This window comes from Mangifera indica, chromosome 19 (genome assembly GCF_011075055.1).
Source record: "Mangifera indica cultivar Alphonso chromosome 19, CATAS_Mindica_2.1, whole genome shotgun sequence".
Classification (NCBI taxonomy): Eukaryota; Viridiplantae; Streptophyta; class Magnoliopsida; order Sapindales; family Anacardiaceae; genus Mangifera; species Mangifera indica.
In genome coordinates, this window is record NC_058155.1 from 2709450 (window position 1) to 2727364 (window position 17915).

Sequence of the window (17915 nt, forward strand, 5' to 3'; positions counted from 1 at the left end):
TGAGAAATATATTCTGTATATTAGCTGTATAGTCTTGTATAACAAGAAAAAATTAGTTCCTAATTACGTGCTTATTTAGGTGATAGAGATTTTTTTTCCTATATAAACATTTTCTATGTGCTAAATTAGTTCCTAATTTCCAGGACTGTAATACTATATGTACATGTGATTTCTTGGTGAATAAACACAAGACTTTCTCTTCCAAAAACATTGTATTCTCTTTGAAACATTTTCTCAATTTGAAAGCAAGTGCAGTCCCTCCAAAATTTATCTTGAACCTGTGAAAAGCTTTTTGTCGTAATAAAAATGACAAATAAAAACCAAATTGAAATCAGATTATAAAAAAATGAAGAAGGTGACACAAACTGTAAGCTATACCACCTTGTGCCTGAACAAAGAAAATGGAAGCAAGCAAACGACTGGAGCAAAGAATAGTCAGCCTACCTAATGAGGCCCGAGTGTAAAAAATATATACCATACCATACCATACCGTATCATATTATAGAAGTTCAATTCCAGAGAATAGTAACATAATTTTTTACAACAAAGCTTAATAATGATCAAGTACCTGCCTATTGACAAATCTGACTACTCTTACCGAGATGCATTATCAAGATCAAAAACAAATATTTAGCATTGTCTATGAGGCTTATTGGCAGAAAACAAAACAAAATACTACATTATTAAAACTAATCTAAAACTATTCCCATCCTAAAGCTGTTAAATTAAAAGTACATTGATTTCATATCCTATTTCGTACTAAGATTACATTAAAATACAACTCAAGCACTAAAATCGACAAAACTACTTCAGACTACTGTCTTGATAATAGAAAGAGTGGGAAAGCTAAAAGCAGTAGGTGAAGATACTGACTTCATTATGATGGAGCACCAAGATAGGAGGCTAGCCGCAATATGTCACTGAAAATTCCACCAGCTGTAACTTGAGCTCCAGCACCTGGGCCTCGGACTATAAGAGGCTGTTCCTTGTACCTTGTTGTTGTGAAAGCTATGATATTATCAGAACCAAAGAGTTGTGCGAAAGGATGATCTTTCTTGTATCTTTGCAATTGCACAGTACCCTTTTGGTTGACAGCATCCACCACTCCAACATACCTCAAAACCTGCAAACCGGTAAGAAGGGACCATGCCATAAATTGTAATGACAAAGAAAACCTACTTATGTGTTTTTTTTTTTTTTTGGTAAATTAAAGAAGGCCTACTTTGACGAAGAACAAATAAGTTTTTTCAGATTTTCAGAATTTTTGTCCATGGAGTCATGAAAAGTAGTATCAAGAAGTCATTACATATTTTAGAACCATTTATTCTCCACGGGATACAATATGTGCCCCCAGCTTACTTCTTTAACCCTTTGAGGATTGAGCAGACTTGAAACCATGATTCAGACTCAATTTTGAGGTATTGTAATTAGGAAATCTGAGCCTAGCTATACTGAAAGGTTAAACTTCCAAGAGTGTTTTATCGAAAACTCACTTCTCCTGCATCCTCAGCTTCTTGTCTTTCCTTTGCCAGTTCTTCGTCATATTGTGGTAATAGTTTCATGAACTCTTCGGCAGATGCACAAGCCTGCAGCAAGAAATTATAAATCACATCAAAGATGAACATCTTCCTAAATGCAACATGGAATTGAGAAAAATTGTTTTACCCTTAAAGGTTCAGGCACAAGACTGTGAACAGGGAGATCAGAAAGTTTTAGCTTCAAACCAGATTCTCTAGCAAGAATAACCACCTGCAGAAAGAAACTTGTTTTATAAGTCTGTTATCATCTAAATGAATTCAGCATGGAGGCATTAAAAGATACATATAGAACTGTCCAACCTATCCCAAATAGGCAGAGGATGTCCTAACAATCATTTCATATCTAATAAGCAATGACATAACTACTAAAAATATCAGTGGCAATAAAATTCCCTAACAGATTTATCCAACCATAGTATCTGGTTGCCGAAGAGTGGTAGTATGTTAAATCAATGAAATTTCAAAAAAACAGCGAAGGAGTTTACTCATCAGTCATCAATTGAATTTTCATGTAGATCCTTAACAAGAGGTAATGTGCATAATACCTTTCTGGCAACATCTGTTCCAGATAGATCATCCCTAGGATCTGGTTCAGTATAACCTGCTTCTTTTGCCTCTGCCACCACCTCGCTGAAACTTCTTGTGCCTATATAGTTGTTAAATAGATAACTCAAAGTTCCACTGAAATAATAAATTGAGAAGGTTAAGGTTTGTGTTAGAAGATTAGATGCTCAACTAACTTTGTATTTTGTATATATAACTCTTTATGGCTACCAACAAAGTAAAACATGACTGACCTAAAAATGCCCTCAATCCGCAATATCTTGTCACCAGTTTCAAGCAGTCCCCTTAAAGTGCTTATGATTGGAAGACCAGCACCAACAGTTGCTTCATAAAAGTAATGTGTGTAGGATTTGCGTTGAAGGAGCCTCAGCTTTAAATACTGGATTGGCACAGAAATTACATCAATAAAATGCCACCAAAAAGATCAAAAATACAAAAAGATTCAAGCAATGAAAAATAATCTTTTAGAAGATTTGATTAAGCAGTCATAATTATTGTCTTCAAAGTTATCAGAAAGGTGGACCAAGACACTAACTTGTCCAGAATTAGGACTTTATAATTATTATACTATTGTACAATTATAATATCCAAATGACTTGGCCAAAGTTAACATTACCTGATCAAGAGGTCCAGAATTCGCTTTTTTGTTTGGTGTGATTACATGAATCCCTTTACACAACCAATCCTGGTAACAACTGGCAACATGTGAGTCTGCTGTACAATCTACCAAAACTGTATTTGGGAAGAAATGATTCCCGTGCACATGTTGAGTAAATCTGGTGAGGTCAGCTGCTTCTCCTTTCTCCTTTAATAGCTCTCTCCATTTCCACAAGTCTATGCCCCTATATTGAAAGATCAGTGAGTCCAAAGGCTGTAGAGTAATATGCTTATAATGAACAAAGCAAGCAGTTCATAAATTAACCAATTCCACCATACAAAATCCATATAAGAACCCAATGGAAAAAATGAAATTTGTATTCTTATGAATGGTGATTAATTCACAGCACGAAGAGCAAAGTCACTAGATTGCTCCTGAAACATTATATCATACCCTAGGAATATCTATGTAAATTTTAAAACTTACGAGTCATTCAAGAGCATATTCCTCGAGCCGGTAATTCCCATAACACGCAAGTCAATGTTAAAATCTTCCTTAAGAACTGCAGCCTGCCAAAAGAAAAAGTTCAAAACTTATTTAGGTGCCATGAATGAAAGAGCATACAGTTTCATAATTTGGGGAGGCCAGACCATTCTAACAGCTATTCTTAAATTTCTCTTTTTGTTAAGCATGCTATACTCTTATATCTCTATATGTAAATATCTCCTATTATTGAAGTTTAAAACAAATTTCAGGTTTTTTTAATTTGGATCAAACTGAAATTGATTCCATAATTTTACAAAATTTAAATGCAAGAGGATGTCGCATGAAAGCAATTTATAATTTTCATTTTTCACAAAAGTTTTTATCAACTTCCCCAATTCAATGCTATCTGAAAAAGTACCCAACATTACACATAAACATTTTGGGTTCTTCACACCAAAAACAAATGATAAACAAAGTTCAAGCTACGAGGGAAAGCATTAAAGCTTTCTGACTAGCAATCCCATGCCTCTGATCACAAAGATGATAAAAAAATTATAATAATAAAGACAGAACCATAACCACCATAGTTCAACACCACTATAAAATCTCAAAATAACTGTTATTATATTGACAGTCATTAACTATGTATGTGTTAACAAAGATTACAATTCTCCATTTCATAGTCAATTCCACCAGTGCCTACGTCAGAGATGCTAAACTATAAATGAAGTAATTAAAAGGAGAAGCAAACTATCCAATTAGTGCACCTGATCCCTGAGCTGGTCAAGCAATGTGCCACCTATCAAACCAGGGCCAATAATCCCCATCGCTATTGTGGTTCTAGAAAGAAAAAACCTGGAGTGGACAGCTCTCAAAGCCCTTATGCAATCTTCATGCTTGACTACGACAGTAATATTGTACTCAGAGCAACCTTGGGCTATAGCACGGATATTAATGTTTGCCTGCATTGCAATAATACTTCAAGCACATTACAAGAAATCACAAAATTTAACAATTTGAACCAGAATCTGAAAATTTGAGAGAACCACCAAATTTATTTATAAGAATACATGATATACTTTACCTTTGCCAAAGCATCAAAAAGAGTTGCACTAACTCCAGGTGTACTTGCCATTTTCTGGCCTACTGCAGCTAAAATACTACAATTGGGAATGATTGCCACCTGAGAATAGTAATTTTGAGATATATTTGAAGTTGAAAATAGAATCACGTCAACTTAGGCACAAACGGAACTAGGTAACTCTTGCACTGGTAACACAGAAAAGGAATAAATAGCTCTATAACACAGATTACATACATGAAATGAGCCAAGGATTCAAACTAGAACGAATTATGACAACATAAGAACTTTTTACCAGGAGCTTTGTAGCTAATCCATAAATTAGATCATTTGAGGATAAGTAAAAAACCAATAGATAATTTTTAGCAACTTTTCAGGATGGGATATCAATTGTTTAATCATAGTAGAATGTTGCTATGAGGAAAGCAAAAGAATGATTAGAAGTTAATAGACAATGAGAAGACCATATAAGAAAAACAATCTTATTAATAATGTTGTGGCACAACCATGTCACTAATCACCACTCAGGAGATAAAATAAACCATAATGATTTTTTTGTTTGTCAAATTATCAACTCCACAAGTAAAATTTACATAAAAAAACAAAGCACCTGGGAAAGTCGTCCAGCATCCAGAGCTTCACGAAATCTAGACTGTAATGCCTCTGTAACAACTTTTACCTCCTTCTCGGGCACAGCAAAACACACAGAATGCTCACTACTAGCCTACATCATTATCAGTCACTAAGTATCTGTTTTAAAAAAGAATTATTAACTGAAAGCAGAGGAAGAATTTACCTGAGATATCATGATGACATTAGCTCCAACATCTTTCACAGCACCAAAAATGGCATTTGCTGTACCAGGAACACCAGCCATTCCAGTTCTGCAATCAGGAGAATATATATAACATATATGGGACAAAACTTAGATAAACTTATTGTAACCACAAAAATAGACATGCAGTGGAAATTGGAACCAAAATGCCCACCCCTCAACATTTATTAGAGTTAAATTGTCAATTGTTGCAAACCCCTTCACAGGAGTGTCAACAATCTGGTCATCTTCATTTTCACAAATTAACGGCTGACAAATCACTGTTCCAGGTGCAGAGAGATTAAAGATATTTCTTATCACTATTGGAATGTCATATCGCATAACTGGGATAATAGTGCGAGGATGCAAGACATTTGCCCCAAAATATGACTGCATAATGACATGAATCTAAGTTAGAAACATAAATCAAAAAGTTACACAACTTTGACAAACATGTGAGCAATAATCAGTTCACCATTTCCCAGGCCTCTTGGTAAGACAAGGTCTTCAGTATCACAGCTTCGCTAACTGCAGAGAAAATAGCTCTTCACATTACAATCAAACCTCAACATCAGAACTAATAATTGATAATGTAAGCCTAGATAAATATGATTATATAATTTCCATACAAACCTTTTCTGGGATCTGCACTGTACACTCCATCTACATCAGTCCAAATTGTGACTTGGCAAGCCCTGAGAAGTGCACCAATTATAGCAGCAGAGAAGTCACTTCCATCCCTCTTCAAAGTTGTAGGAATATTATCTGGTGTACTGGCTATAAAACCAGTAGCAATTACTGTCTTCGATGGATTTTGAGAATACCATTTCTTTAGTCTTTTCTCAGATTCAGAAAAATCAGGATCAACTTGATTAGAACTGGTTGGATTTACAATGAGGACATCTCTAGTATCCATCCAGAGGCAATCCACACCATTCTGCAACAAGAACAAAATAATTTGTTACTTCAAATAGTTTTGAAAGCTTATTGCTAGTTATCTTTGAGAGCCTGCTATCAACAAAATATTCTTTTTAGTAATCGTGAATAGCCCCCGGACCTTTCTGACAACAGCTGCTAACAACTGAGCAGTCCATAACTCTCCATGTCCAACAACAAAATCTGAAAAAGCTTCTGTAGCATGACCAGCTGTAGATAATAAATGATTAATTAACGGTTTATAATTGATATTAAATTCTAATTTCTAAGTTCACTTTATTAATTAACGGTTTATAATTGATATTAAATTCTAATTTCCAAGTTCACATAATAAGTTCCGCCAAAAAGAAAAAGGCCTATGACAGTAAAGATAACAGAAAACCCATGACTGTCAACATACCAGGATTCAATTTGCTACATGTCTATACAATTTACACATATTAGATCCATAGATTAGTCTTTTATTAAATAAACAAGAGATTCCAAAAGATATACTAACGTAGGCAAATTTTAGAGCATATTTCCAAGAAATTAATATCCATTCCCATTGAACCCATATCCTATTTGAATGCCTTTGCGATAATCGCGTAGGAGGAGAGATAGATAAAGAACAAAAATGAGATAGAGAATAGAAAATTAGAGCGACAAATAGAGAATAGAGAATTAGAGAGATAGATAGAAGGAAACAGGACAGATTAGGGATAACAGCAAGAAAGTGGAAAAAACTAGAAGAATTAAGAGAGGGGAATGAATCAAAAGGGAGAGAATCAAGATTTTATTTTATAATCAATTAATCAAGCATAATAAGAATAAAGAACGAGGCCTATATATAGGCTTAAAAACTTTTCTGTTCCTCCTACATCAATGTCTTATATATTATGATAGAATTATTTGCATCATGATCTTTTGAAAAGTGAAACTGAGGTAAGAGATAACAAAATCAAGATTAACCAATCAGTACAGAAATCCTAAAATATGGTTTCTATAATAGATACCTTCAAATTATATAGGGGAAAAGATATAAGAAAAATGCATAAATGTAAGATTTTACAGAGAGTTTATTATTATTATTATTATTTTTGTTGGCAATTAAAATCTTGACCTCGGAAACACAAAGAGTATATTAGTAATTAAATAAATGTAAAGAGTTTCAATTCCAACCTAATAGAAAGAGATAGATGAAACTAAGGGATAACATTTGAAAAGCCAGCGTGAAGTGTAAACAAAGAAGCAAGCCTACTAATTTTAGCTTAACTTTAATTAGATATAAGATCAGATAGACACATTGTCAAATCAGGATCAGATTATACATAAATGAAGAAATGAAAGTAATGATTCTTATTTTCATGGCTTATTAATTTCTCACTCACACATTGTTTATATAATTTCCCATTAATTCATGAACACAAATTCACACCATCTATGAAAGATAGTTCTCCAACAATCAAAAGTATGACTGATAAGAAAGGGCAGGGTGAGTGAGGAGAGAGAGAGCATAATAACACCTATGTATATTGCACGAAGCATAGCTTTGAGGTTATGAATGTCGTGATGCAACCGGGACAAGAAACCAGCAAGTTCTTCCCCGTCAAGTAGATCATGTGCTGTTGATCGATGCCTTTCAAAGACAAAGTCCACAGCAGATACATATGAATCATCCCGTGACTGTGCCTTGAAGATGAGGTCATACATCATATCTGTTACTTTTGACATAGCTGACACTACTACCAATTTCCTTTCTGTATCATCATTAATGATAATCTCTGCAACATTCTTGATTCTTTCAGAGCTTCCAACACAAGTACCACCAAACTTATGAACAGACCACAAGCCTCCTTCGGGAAGCTGAAATTCTTCCACTGACTTTTCCACTGAAATATCTGTAAACATGAGTAAAATTAACGTTGACTTAATTGTATCAACAATTTCCAATTGCACGTCAATACAGATAATGAATAGAACAGCAAACAAACCTGTAACTGAAGCCAGTATGTGTGAATTTGAAGACTCCATTTTTCCCCGCTGTGCAAAGTCTATTCTGAAACATACAACATAAAAAGAATGCTAAAACAAAGTATAAACTTTACAGTCTACAAGAAATGTTCAAAGAGAGACTTAAACTTTATTATAAGTTCTGAAAGCTCATATATATACATAATGCACCATTAAAAGAGTAAGTGATTCACGAGGAGACTTCTTATTAACTCAATTATTATCAAAAAGGAAGTTCGAAAGCAGTTCTAAAACAATATTTATAGCAGAAAGTGTCAAACTGCATCATTTTGAAGCAGTATTGTGGCAAAGGAAGTGATTTACCAGTAGTGGAAAGAAGATGAGAGAAGATACGCTTTGAAATCAAGTAATTAATTATAAAGTTATTAAAAATCAGGGCCAGTAAAGAAGCGTACAAACTCATCGTTTAGAAATAGTTCTTAAGGAATTTTCAGAATCCAAAAGTAATTAAAAAAACAGAGTACTGCATCAAAGAGTATTAAAACACATTGTTTGGAATCATTTTTTGAGACAAATAAAAGGTTTACCGGACCTTGACTCATTTAATAATCATTCATACAAGACTCATTTATCAAGTGCACAGATTCTGAAGCAAAAGAATGACATTAACCTGAAAATGGAAGAAAGATGAAGAGAAAAAACAAATTAACAGAAAGTATTCTGATTTGTCCAAAAATCATCAAAGTAATTATGAAGCAACTCGTTAAAGCAAACTGTCTAACTAATCTTAAATTCATAAAAGTAAAGGCATTCTTTGGAACCAAAAGCTCTTCTCCGATCTGGAGTCCTCTAATTTATTCAATTTACATACACATCCACAGCTTCAAAAAGACCGTTTAGAATCATATAAAGCATCAAAACGCAGCTCTTGAATGTCGTTTGGAATCCTAAGAAAATTTTCCAGGAAATGAAAGGAAGAAGAGACTCCAAATTACTATAATAATTATCAGAAGCATAACAAACAACAAAAGAATAACAAAATGAATCGTTTAGAATTCATTTAAGAGGCAAATGAAATCTTATGCAATGCAATAATCCAAAAATTATCTGAAACATATTTTCAAAGAAGAAACTCAAATGAATCCAAACAAACAGACAGCAACGAGAACCAAAAGGCATAGTCTATCATTTAGTCAACAACGCGACATAACAGGCAGTGAAACGCACCGTTTTGAAGGAAATGAAAAGGCAGAGAGAGGAGAGAAAAAGCAACATTGAGAAGGAGGTCGAGAGATCTTGGTTCTGTCATGGTGAGCCAATGCCGCAGAAGATTGAAAAACTCGCGAAGTAATCAACGCTGAAAACGCCATTGTTTTGCTATGATTTGGTTGGTGCTGTGTCTCTGCAACTTCTGTTGCTATTATTTGGCGGCCTTTGCTTTTTTAGAGAGAGCTGCTTCAGCTTCACTGTGCGATGCCAGCTGATATTTGTCACTATCATGTGGGAAAGGGCGTATCACCGCATCTCTGACTGCCAATAGTTTTCTGACACGTTTACTTTTTATTTTATAAATTTTTTTCTTTTGCAAGGATTTTTTTTCTTATAATTTTAACTTTAGAGAGGTTTTTCCTATATTTATTTAAAAAAATATTCTCTTCCTACTATGAGCAACTTCATAATCTTAACAAAAATTGATAAACAGAAGTTGGGTGAAGAAAGCCAAGATAAAATACAAACATTTGTAGGCCCACTTCACAGAGATGCCAAACACTTTGTCACATGTCACTTGTCTTTACATGTAATTGTAATTAATATTAGGGAGAAGGACTATTTCCCACCCATATTTTGATGCATTCTCAAATTGGCACCCACGGCAGATGAAAATCCAGTTTTCCCACCCGTGACCAAACTGTCGTCCAATTTTTCAGTTAGGGACAGGGGCAAAATCGTCATTTGCTATTAAAACCTTAAAACTTTTAAATTTAACCGTTTCCCCCCTCCAGGTTTTAAAAACTAAAAACTAACCCATCCTCAAAGTTTGAAAAGTTTAAATTTCACCCCTGGGGTTTGCTCCTTCTCCGGCCACCATCGACGGCCGACGTATTCGACCGATCTCCCATCTCCAACTGCAAAGGACGACGAAGGACGACCCTTCGTAGCCCAGATCTGGACGACGAAGCGTCGTCCAGATCTGGAAGAACAGACGAAGGACGACGCTTCATCGTCCTTCGTCGTCGCGTCTTCCAGATGCGACGAGCCACGAAGAGAGAAGAAGAGAGACCTTCGTCGAGCTGGACGACGACCGACGAAGGGAGCGATCTCCCAGATCTGGACGACGAGCGACGAAGGGAGGTCTCTTCGTCGGAACGTGCGACGAAGAGATCTCCGTCTCTTCGTCGCACCACCGCCGTCGCACCAGGAGAAGGAGGAGGCCGGTGACGACGCCGGAGAAGACGTCGGGAGATGAGATTGAAGAATGGGGGTGAAATGCTAGTTTTGAAAGTTATGGGGGGCGGTTGTATTTTGAAAAATATGGAAACCCTAGGTTTGGGGGTGAAAATGTTAGTTTTTAAAGTTTAAAAACTTTAGGTTGGGGGTGAAATGTTAGTTTATAAAACCTAAGGGGGGGGAAGGAAAACCCTCACAACAATTTTGGGATGAATTTGCAAAGGGGTATTTTTGTCATTTCATCTAACAAGGGTAAAATAGACATTTTACCCTTATGCAAACAGAAATCATCCATTTTAACAGCTCACGGGTGGGAAAACTGGATTTTCATCTGCCGTGGGTGCCAATTTGAGAATGCATCAAAACATGGGTGGGAAATAGTCCTTCTCCCTTAATATTAAATTGAATATTGATTCTTGTACAAATCCTATCCTATTCCCACCCCAACTTTTATGAAATACCCATTTGTCATCTTTTAAAGTCTATTTGTTCACCTCTACTATTAATTAAAAGGGCAAAAAAATTATTTTGCCTAAAAATTAATCTCTTTAATTTTTTCCCTCTCTCCATTTTTCTTCCCTGTACCAAAATAGGGTGTTGAAACCCAAACTGAATGTTAAAAAATTTTCATTTGTTAAATTTGTGAGTTAATTTTGTCATATTTTTGATTCAGTCTCAAAATCTAAAATATGAGTTAATCTATTATCATCTTTTTTATCGTCCTAAATTCATCAACCAATCATAATCCCCTACTCTTTATGTGAAACATTTTACAATCAATAGTTGCTCTAATATACAAAATTTTCTCCTCCTCAACTCTTCTCTCACTTGGATTCTATCATATGATCAACACCATTAACAACCATCTTAAAACCCCTCAATCTTACTCTTTTTCTCCCATAGTCGAAAACGAATATTGTATCTTGTTTGCTTTAATCCCAATGAACATTTAAATCCCTCCAAAAATGAAACAATTGTTTTCATTCATCTCAAATTTTCAATCTCGTCTATAATTAATTTTTTTGATAAGGGGGAACAAAAATAAAGGATAACAATTTTTGGGGAAATTTCAATCTCTTCAACATTCAATCTACTCTTTGTAGTTTTCTTTGGATAAATTTCTACTTTGAAATTAATGAAAACGAAATTTTGAATGTTAGAATTTAGGACAAGACCACTGGCATTACAAATAAGATCACAATTATCAATGAAACAACAAAATCACAATCACTATTTCACCTCTTTCCAAATTGCCCTTGTTTCCTCCCTCTTTCTCTTTCCCCAGTTTCTGTGATTAGTCTAGTTCTTTTTTTCGATTCTCCTCTAATTTTTTGTTCAGTTTCACCACCACCCTTTGTTTACCTCCAATCCTTTGTTCACTGCCTCAATCCATACCTTTGATATCCAATTGAAATGCAACATCATTTCTAGATGGATTTTTGTTCTCTCAATTTTGCATTGTCTAGTTCTTGCTTGTTAGTCCCGGTTATTCGTCACAATTGTGGCTTTGATTAAGACCATGTGCTTGCACGAGCAGTGGGAGTTGCAAATGGGGTTGTCTTTGTATATGGAAGCTTTTATTTCAAAAGAGTGTCACAAATTGTCGGATGTAATTAAAGGTAAAAATTGTAAACCAAGATAAAAAAAACAATTGCCCCAAAAGAAATTATTATATGTCGGAATAAGAGTGAAAAAAGTGTTGAGGGAAAACCCAGAAACAATTCAGTTTTAGGCAACATGATCTTCCTACCTTTTTACCTAGCGGTCTTCATAAACAAAAGTGAATGACAAAAATACAAATGAACTTTTCAACTTTGTAGGGTGGCAAACGTGATTTCATAAAGTTTGAGACAAAAGCAATTAACGGGAAGGTTTCCTATTTTTTATGTACCTATGTTTTTCAAAATTTTAATATATCAAGGATGAACAAATTTGAAATGAGTGAGAGTGACGGTAGCTCCCACATAAATTTCAGCGCAACTTTATTCATGAAATTTAAACAATGTGAAAAAAATGCGCGGATTCCATCACCTATGACCTATCATTTTCATGACTTTCATCTTAAATCATTATTTCAATCAAATAATTAAAGTTTTTCTTTTCTTTTCTTTTCTTTTTTTTTTGTTGGGATATTGGAGGATATTATTACCATTCATAATTATATTAAAACATTAGTATGCATGCATATTCCTTTTATAATTTCAAGACTTTTGTGGTCTTCTATAACTCAATTTGTTGTCTTTTATTATTAATATCACCCAAACATTTATTTTATTTTTTTAATATTAAATGTATTTTTATTTTCTTTCTATTAGTCCATTAAAAAGTCTATTTTTCTTTACCCATTGAGTGTGATGATCATTACCAAATTTACTTTGTTCAATAATTATAGAGTTTGTCACAAAACCTAAGATTTCTCATAAGCAAGCTTTAACGTAAATAAGTTTTATATGACTTTCATGTATTATGATATTAGACATATATATATATATGTAATTAAAATAAGAAAGCATGCGTTCAAAATTGCAGAACATTGGGATACACTCATTTTACGCTTGCAATGTCAATTGTGCTATTGCATGTTTGATGGACATCACGTCATAACATTATGGATGACAATATGAAAATTTACGTGGATTTCATAACCAACCCAATTCTTTTTTGTATAATTGTTTAGGCCAAACGATTATGTCCCCACCCAAGGTTTGGTGCAAATTCATCTTTTCATCTGATAATTTTTTAAAATTTAAATACTCATATTTTTGTTAAATTTTATTATTATTATCGTAGGTAAATTCATTATTTAATAAAAACATTTTTAAAATTATAAATTCATAACATTTTACTCAACAGGTTTAAAAACTAACAATTTTACCTTATCTTCCCTCGTTCGAGATTTAAACAATCAATATTTTCTTCTTATGATTTTTGCAGCATTTGCCATCGACCAAATGGTTGGAAATGGATGGTGGTTGAGAGAGAAGTCAAGAGGGAGAAAGAATGTTGTCGTTACTGTCTTCTCTAGTCGTCGACAACTGCTACGAAAATCTTAGGGGGAAATTTTGATTTTTCAAACCTTGGGTGGGAAAAGGTGGGGTAAAATGTTAGTTTTTAAATGTGGTGCAGTAAAATGTGATGTATATATAGTTTCTTAAATATTTTTAGTAAATAAACATTTTATCCTTAACAGTAATAATAAAATTTAACAAAATGATAAGTATTTAGATTTGTATCAATTGGGAAAGAAGTTTGCACCAAACCTAGGGTGGGAAATACTCTTTTGGCCAATTGTTTGTTATAATGGCAACATTGAACATTACGTGCATATAGTAAATTATGCTATTATATAGAATTTTGCATTTTAGGTTTTAATTTGGAATAAAATTTGAACGTGAATTAGCTAGGATTTTGGGCTACTGTGCTCATAAAGTAAACATTACACATACAGAGTAAATGTCCAATTTTTCGGTTCACAATCTCAATTACATTCAAAGTTAAATAATAAAACAATAAAATCATACACATCTAATTTTAATTACTTAACTAAGTATTTAAATAATATGTTATTATATGATTAAATAATTTTTTATTAAAAATAATATAACATTTAATTATATAATAACACATCATCTTATTACTTTATTAAACACTTAAAACTAGATATATATAACACTACTCGTAATAAAATTAGAGGATAATAAAATATTATAATTTGTAGGGACGAGAGTGTTAAATGGGTGAATTTTAATCCTTAGATTCTTATTTTAATGATAATAAATTAATATGTCTTTAAGAATATTAATTAATGTATTTATTTCAGGAAGAGTTAATATTGCAATAAATTATTCAATGTTTTTAAAGGAAGATTAAATAAAATTTTTTTAAAGATTTGAAGAAGAGATCAAAGTCAAAGTTGAATTTCTTGAATCATTGAACATTAGTTTTAATTAGAAAAATGATTCACGTGTGAAAAGTTTTATTTTTTATAAAAAAAATTTCTAACTTTTCAAATTTTGGGATAAAAAATTATTTCTCAAATCTAAAGGGTTAAACCAATTTTATCAAATTTCAACAGATTAACGTATAACATATTTGAAATTATGATAATGGACTAAAATATTGTATTCAAAGTCGAATTTTACTAAATTTTCTAAAATAAGTAAACGGTTATTTTTCAAATTTCGAAAGAAAAATATCTTTTTCAAAAGTTTAGGAAGCAATTTACAATTAATTTAGTTGACCAAATTGATTGACTTGACTTTTCGAACTTTAGTCATTAGATTAACTAAAAGCCAGCTTCTGAAAATTCAATCGACCGAATCTAATTCTAGTAAACAGAATTCAAAAATTGAATTTTAAACAGTTAATACCACGTAAGTACCACATAAATATCACTTCACATTTGATTAACTAAAATAAATCTGATTGATTAAATTTATCCAAATTAAATTTGATTGGTTGAATTTTACATTTTCATAAAGTTTATAACTTTAGATTTGTGCATAATGGTTATATTTTTCGAATTTCTCTATTTAAACTCAATTAAATCAATTTGAAAAATTAAAACTTTTGTCATGCGTAGTCGTTGTAATTATGTAGATTGAGTTGTATTAAACTATATGGTTTCATATATACTCTTTGATATTCCAAATTTCCAGTGAAATAAATTAAGCTCTAATGTTTGCAAAAGTTAACAACACCTTGGAATTTCTTTGTATTATAAAAGAAAACTTAGTTGAGATTTTGTCAATTAATGATTAGTTGAAGATTTTAATGGAAATAACTAAGAGGAATAGATATAAATTAAGTTATACCGAACTATTATATATCGCGAGTATATTTTTCTAATATTTTAATCTTTTATTTCATATTATATGTTATTTTTGTTTCTGTTTATTATTTGTCATAACTTTTTCCATTTTCATAAATTGGATTAGAAATAATCAAACTTCATTAAGTAGCATAACTTGTGTTAACCCAATAACGATCCTCTAGTGATACAATACATCAATTTGAATAACTTTGAGCATTAATTGGAGATTACGACTTCGATTCAAGCTCAAACCAACGCCATGCTTATCTCATCTTGAATCCATTCCTAAGTTTAAATACGACCAATATTATGCACACCCTATTTTGAGTACCCAATTTGTTACTAAAATGATATTTTATTATATGATTAGATACTACTTTATTTTTAATTCAAAATCAACTAATCACATAATGAAACATCATCATTATAATCAATCAAATATTCAAAATTAGATATACATAGTTTTATTGGTTCAAATATATGTTTCAATAAGAATCACACAAGAGTATATTTGTTTTATATATATTAATGATAATTGTAACTTTGGATCATTCAACACTAGACGTGGAACACTTCAACATTCATTATCTGAAGGCATGAAGATGCCCATTCAGTTCAAAGGCCTGAAAATGCTCCTCGTTGTCATTGTCAAAACGATTATTTATGAGCAGTTACCTATTAAAATATAGCCTATGCCAGGTGCCATGAATAATTCAAAAGCTACCCAATTCTTAATTATCTTTAACATATATGACTATGACAGTAGTATGGAACTTCCGTCTTTTAATTGATCAAATATAACCAATTTAACTTGAGAGATGATTTACAGATAATTATTTTTAATGCCAACTCGCTAATTTTTAAAATATATGAAAATAATTATTAAATGCCTAAAATTAGGTACTGGGAAAGGCTTGACCCATTGAAGTAGATGATATCCAGTGAGTACAGAAAGAGATTCATACAAAATCTTGGACCAATTTAACATAAGCCCACTTATATGAAACCCATCTATCCCAAGGTTATTTGGGCTTTTGCATTAGTATTAGTTATTTGAATCCATCAATATTTCATGCACTAATAAGTATTAATGTATCATCATGATTTATAAGATGTATTTAGTAAAATTCTCCTTTTTGCATAAAAAAGTGTTATAAATATAACAAAATAAATATACGAGGAAGAAGATTTGAGAGGCAGATTTAAAATGGAAAAAGAAATAAGGGCAAAAGCTAATTGAGAGAAGTGATTTCCGAATGAACCAAATACAAAGAGAAAGGGGGTTATTTATAAGTTAAGCCACTCCCGTGAAGCCCAAATTTTTGACTCTCTCCTTGTTGCATTCAATCTTTTCATACTCAAAATCATACATGGAGGCTTATCCATGCGAAGTGTTCTTGTGGTAGGAAGTCATCTAGTGTATAACACTCTTCCTTGAATTTTCACTATTTATAGATAATTTCATTAACTTTTCTAAAGAAAAGCCCAATGAGATAAAAATCAAAGCAGATGAATGTAATTATTTAATATTCTGTAAAGTAGAGTTGGACGTGTTAAAACTACCTTATTAAAAACTTTACTAGAAAAACTCAATGAGATAAAATCTAGTAAAAGAAAAAAAAGTACAACACACATTTTGTCTAATATGTGATAAACTTCTAAAATTTGTCTGATAAATGTTCCACCTCTTTGTAGTGAGATTAATTTGGTTAATTGTTGTGTTACTACATACCATTGTTATACACCAACTTTTCAAATGTTAATATCAGTAATGTCTTAGTAAACAAATCTGCAAGATTCTCACTGGATCATATTTGTTTGACATCAATCTTTCTACTCTGTTGGAGCTCATGAATATAAAAGAACTTTAGTGAAATATGTTCGGTTCTATCACCTTTAATGTATCCATCTCTAACTTAGGCAATATATGTTGCATTATCTTCATATAATATGGAAGAAGTGTTTATTTTAAAAGAAAGATTGCATGTATTCCTAATATAATGGATGACAGATTGTAACCATATACATTCTCGACTGGCTTCAAGGAGAGCTAGAATATCTAAATGATTTGAAGACATTACAACCAAACTCTGTTTGGTGGAGTGCTAGGGTATTATTGTGTCATTATAAGTAAAAACATATTCTATTTGTGAGTGGGTCTTATGAGAGTTAAAAAAAAATAAACATCTGTATATCCAACCAAACTAAGATTTTTAGGAGATTTGACAGAATAAAATAATCTCAAATCTTTAGTCCCACATAGGTAATGAAATATATGTTTGATTCTATTCCAGTGGCAACGGGTTGATACAGAGCTAAATCAGGCCAATAAATTGACTACAAAGAGTATATCTGGTCTAGTGCATTGGGCCAAATATAATAAGGTTTCAATGACATTAAGATACTACTTTAGGATCGAGTATTTTTTCATCTTCTTCTTTAGAATGAAATGGGTCATTTTTCAAAGTAAGAGACCAAACAACCATTGAGGTACTCAAAGGATAAGTTTTATCCATATTAAAGTGTTTTAATAATTTTTCAATATACGCTGATTGATAGATAAATATTCCATTTGAATTATGCTCGATTTACAAGCGAGACAATATTTTGTTTTTCCCAAATCCTTCATCTCAAATTTATTTTTTAGATATTTGACAGTTTTTTAGAGCTCTTCAGGAGTCCTA

The 17915-nt window shown here is 32.4% G+C and overlaps 1 protein-coding gene across 2 annotated transcripts; it reads right to left on the reverse strand.

The window, feature by feature from the left end:
* Nucleotides 1–550: 550 nt before the first annotated feature.
* On the reverse strand, nt 551–9426 carry LOC123202576 (bifunctional aspartokinase/homoserine dehydrogenase 1, chloroplastic-like). Of its 2 annotated transcripts, XM_044618515.1 has the most exons (18): nt 9198–9426; nt 7991–8055; nt 7523–7897; nt 6139–6227; nt 5715–6018; nt 5557–5609; nt 5257–5471; nt 5064–5151; nt 4878–4991; nt 4271–4369; nt 3954–4148; nt 3187–3269; nt 2719–2944; nt 2336–2481; nt 2084–2219; nt 1666–1749; nt 1494–1586; nt 551–1123 (listed from the first exon to the last, which is right to left on the reverse strand). In XM_044618515.1, exons 1-18 carry the CDS (start codon nt 9338–9340, stop codon nt 878–880), a joined length of 2754 nt encoding a protein of 917 aa, XP_044474450.1. In that variant the 5' UTR covers nt 9341–9426; the 3' UTR covers nt 551–877. The 2 variants fall into 2 exon arrangements, with proteins under 2 accessions (XP_044474450.1, XP_044474451.1); XM_044618516.1 differs by lacking the exons at nt 7523–7897; nt 7991–8055; nt 9198–9426 and adding an exon at nt 6517–6871.
* Nucleotides 9427–17915: the final 8489 nt, after the last annotated feature.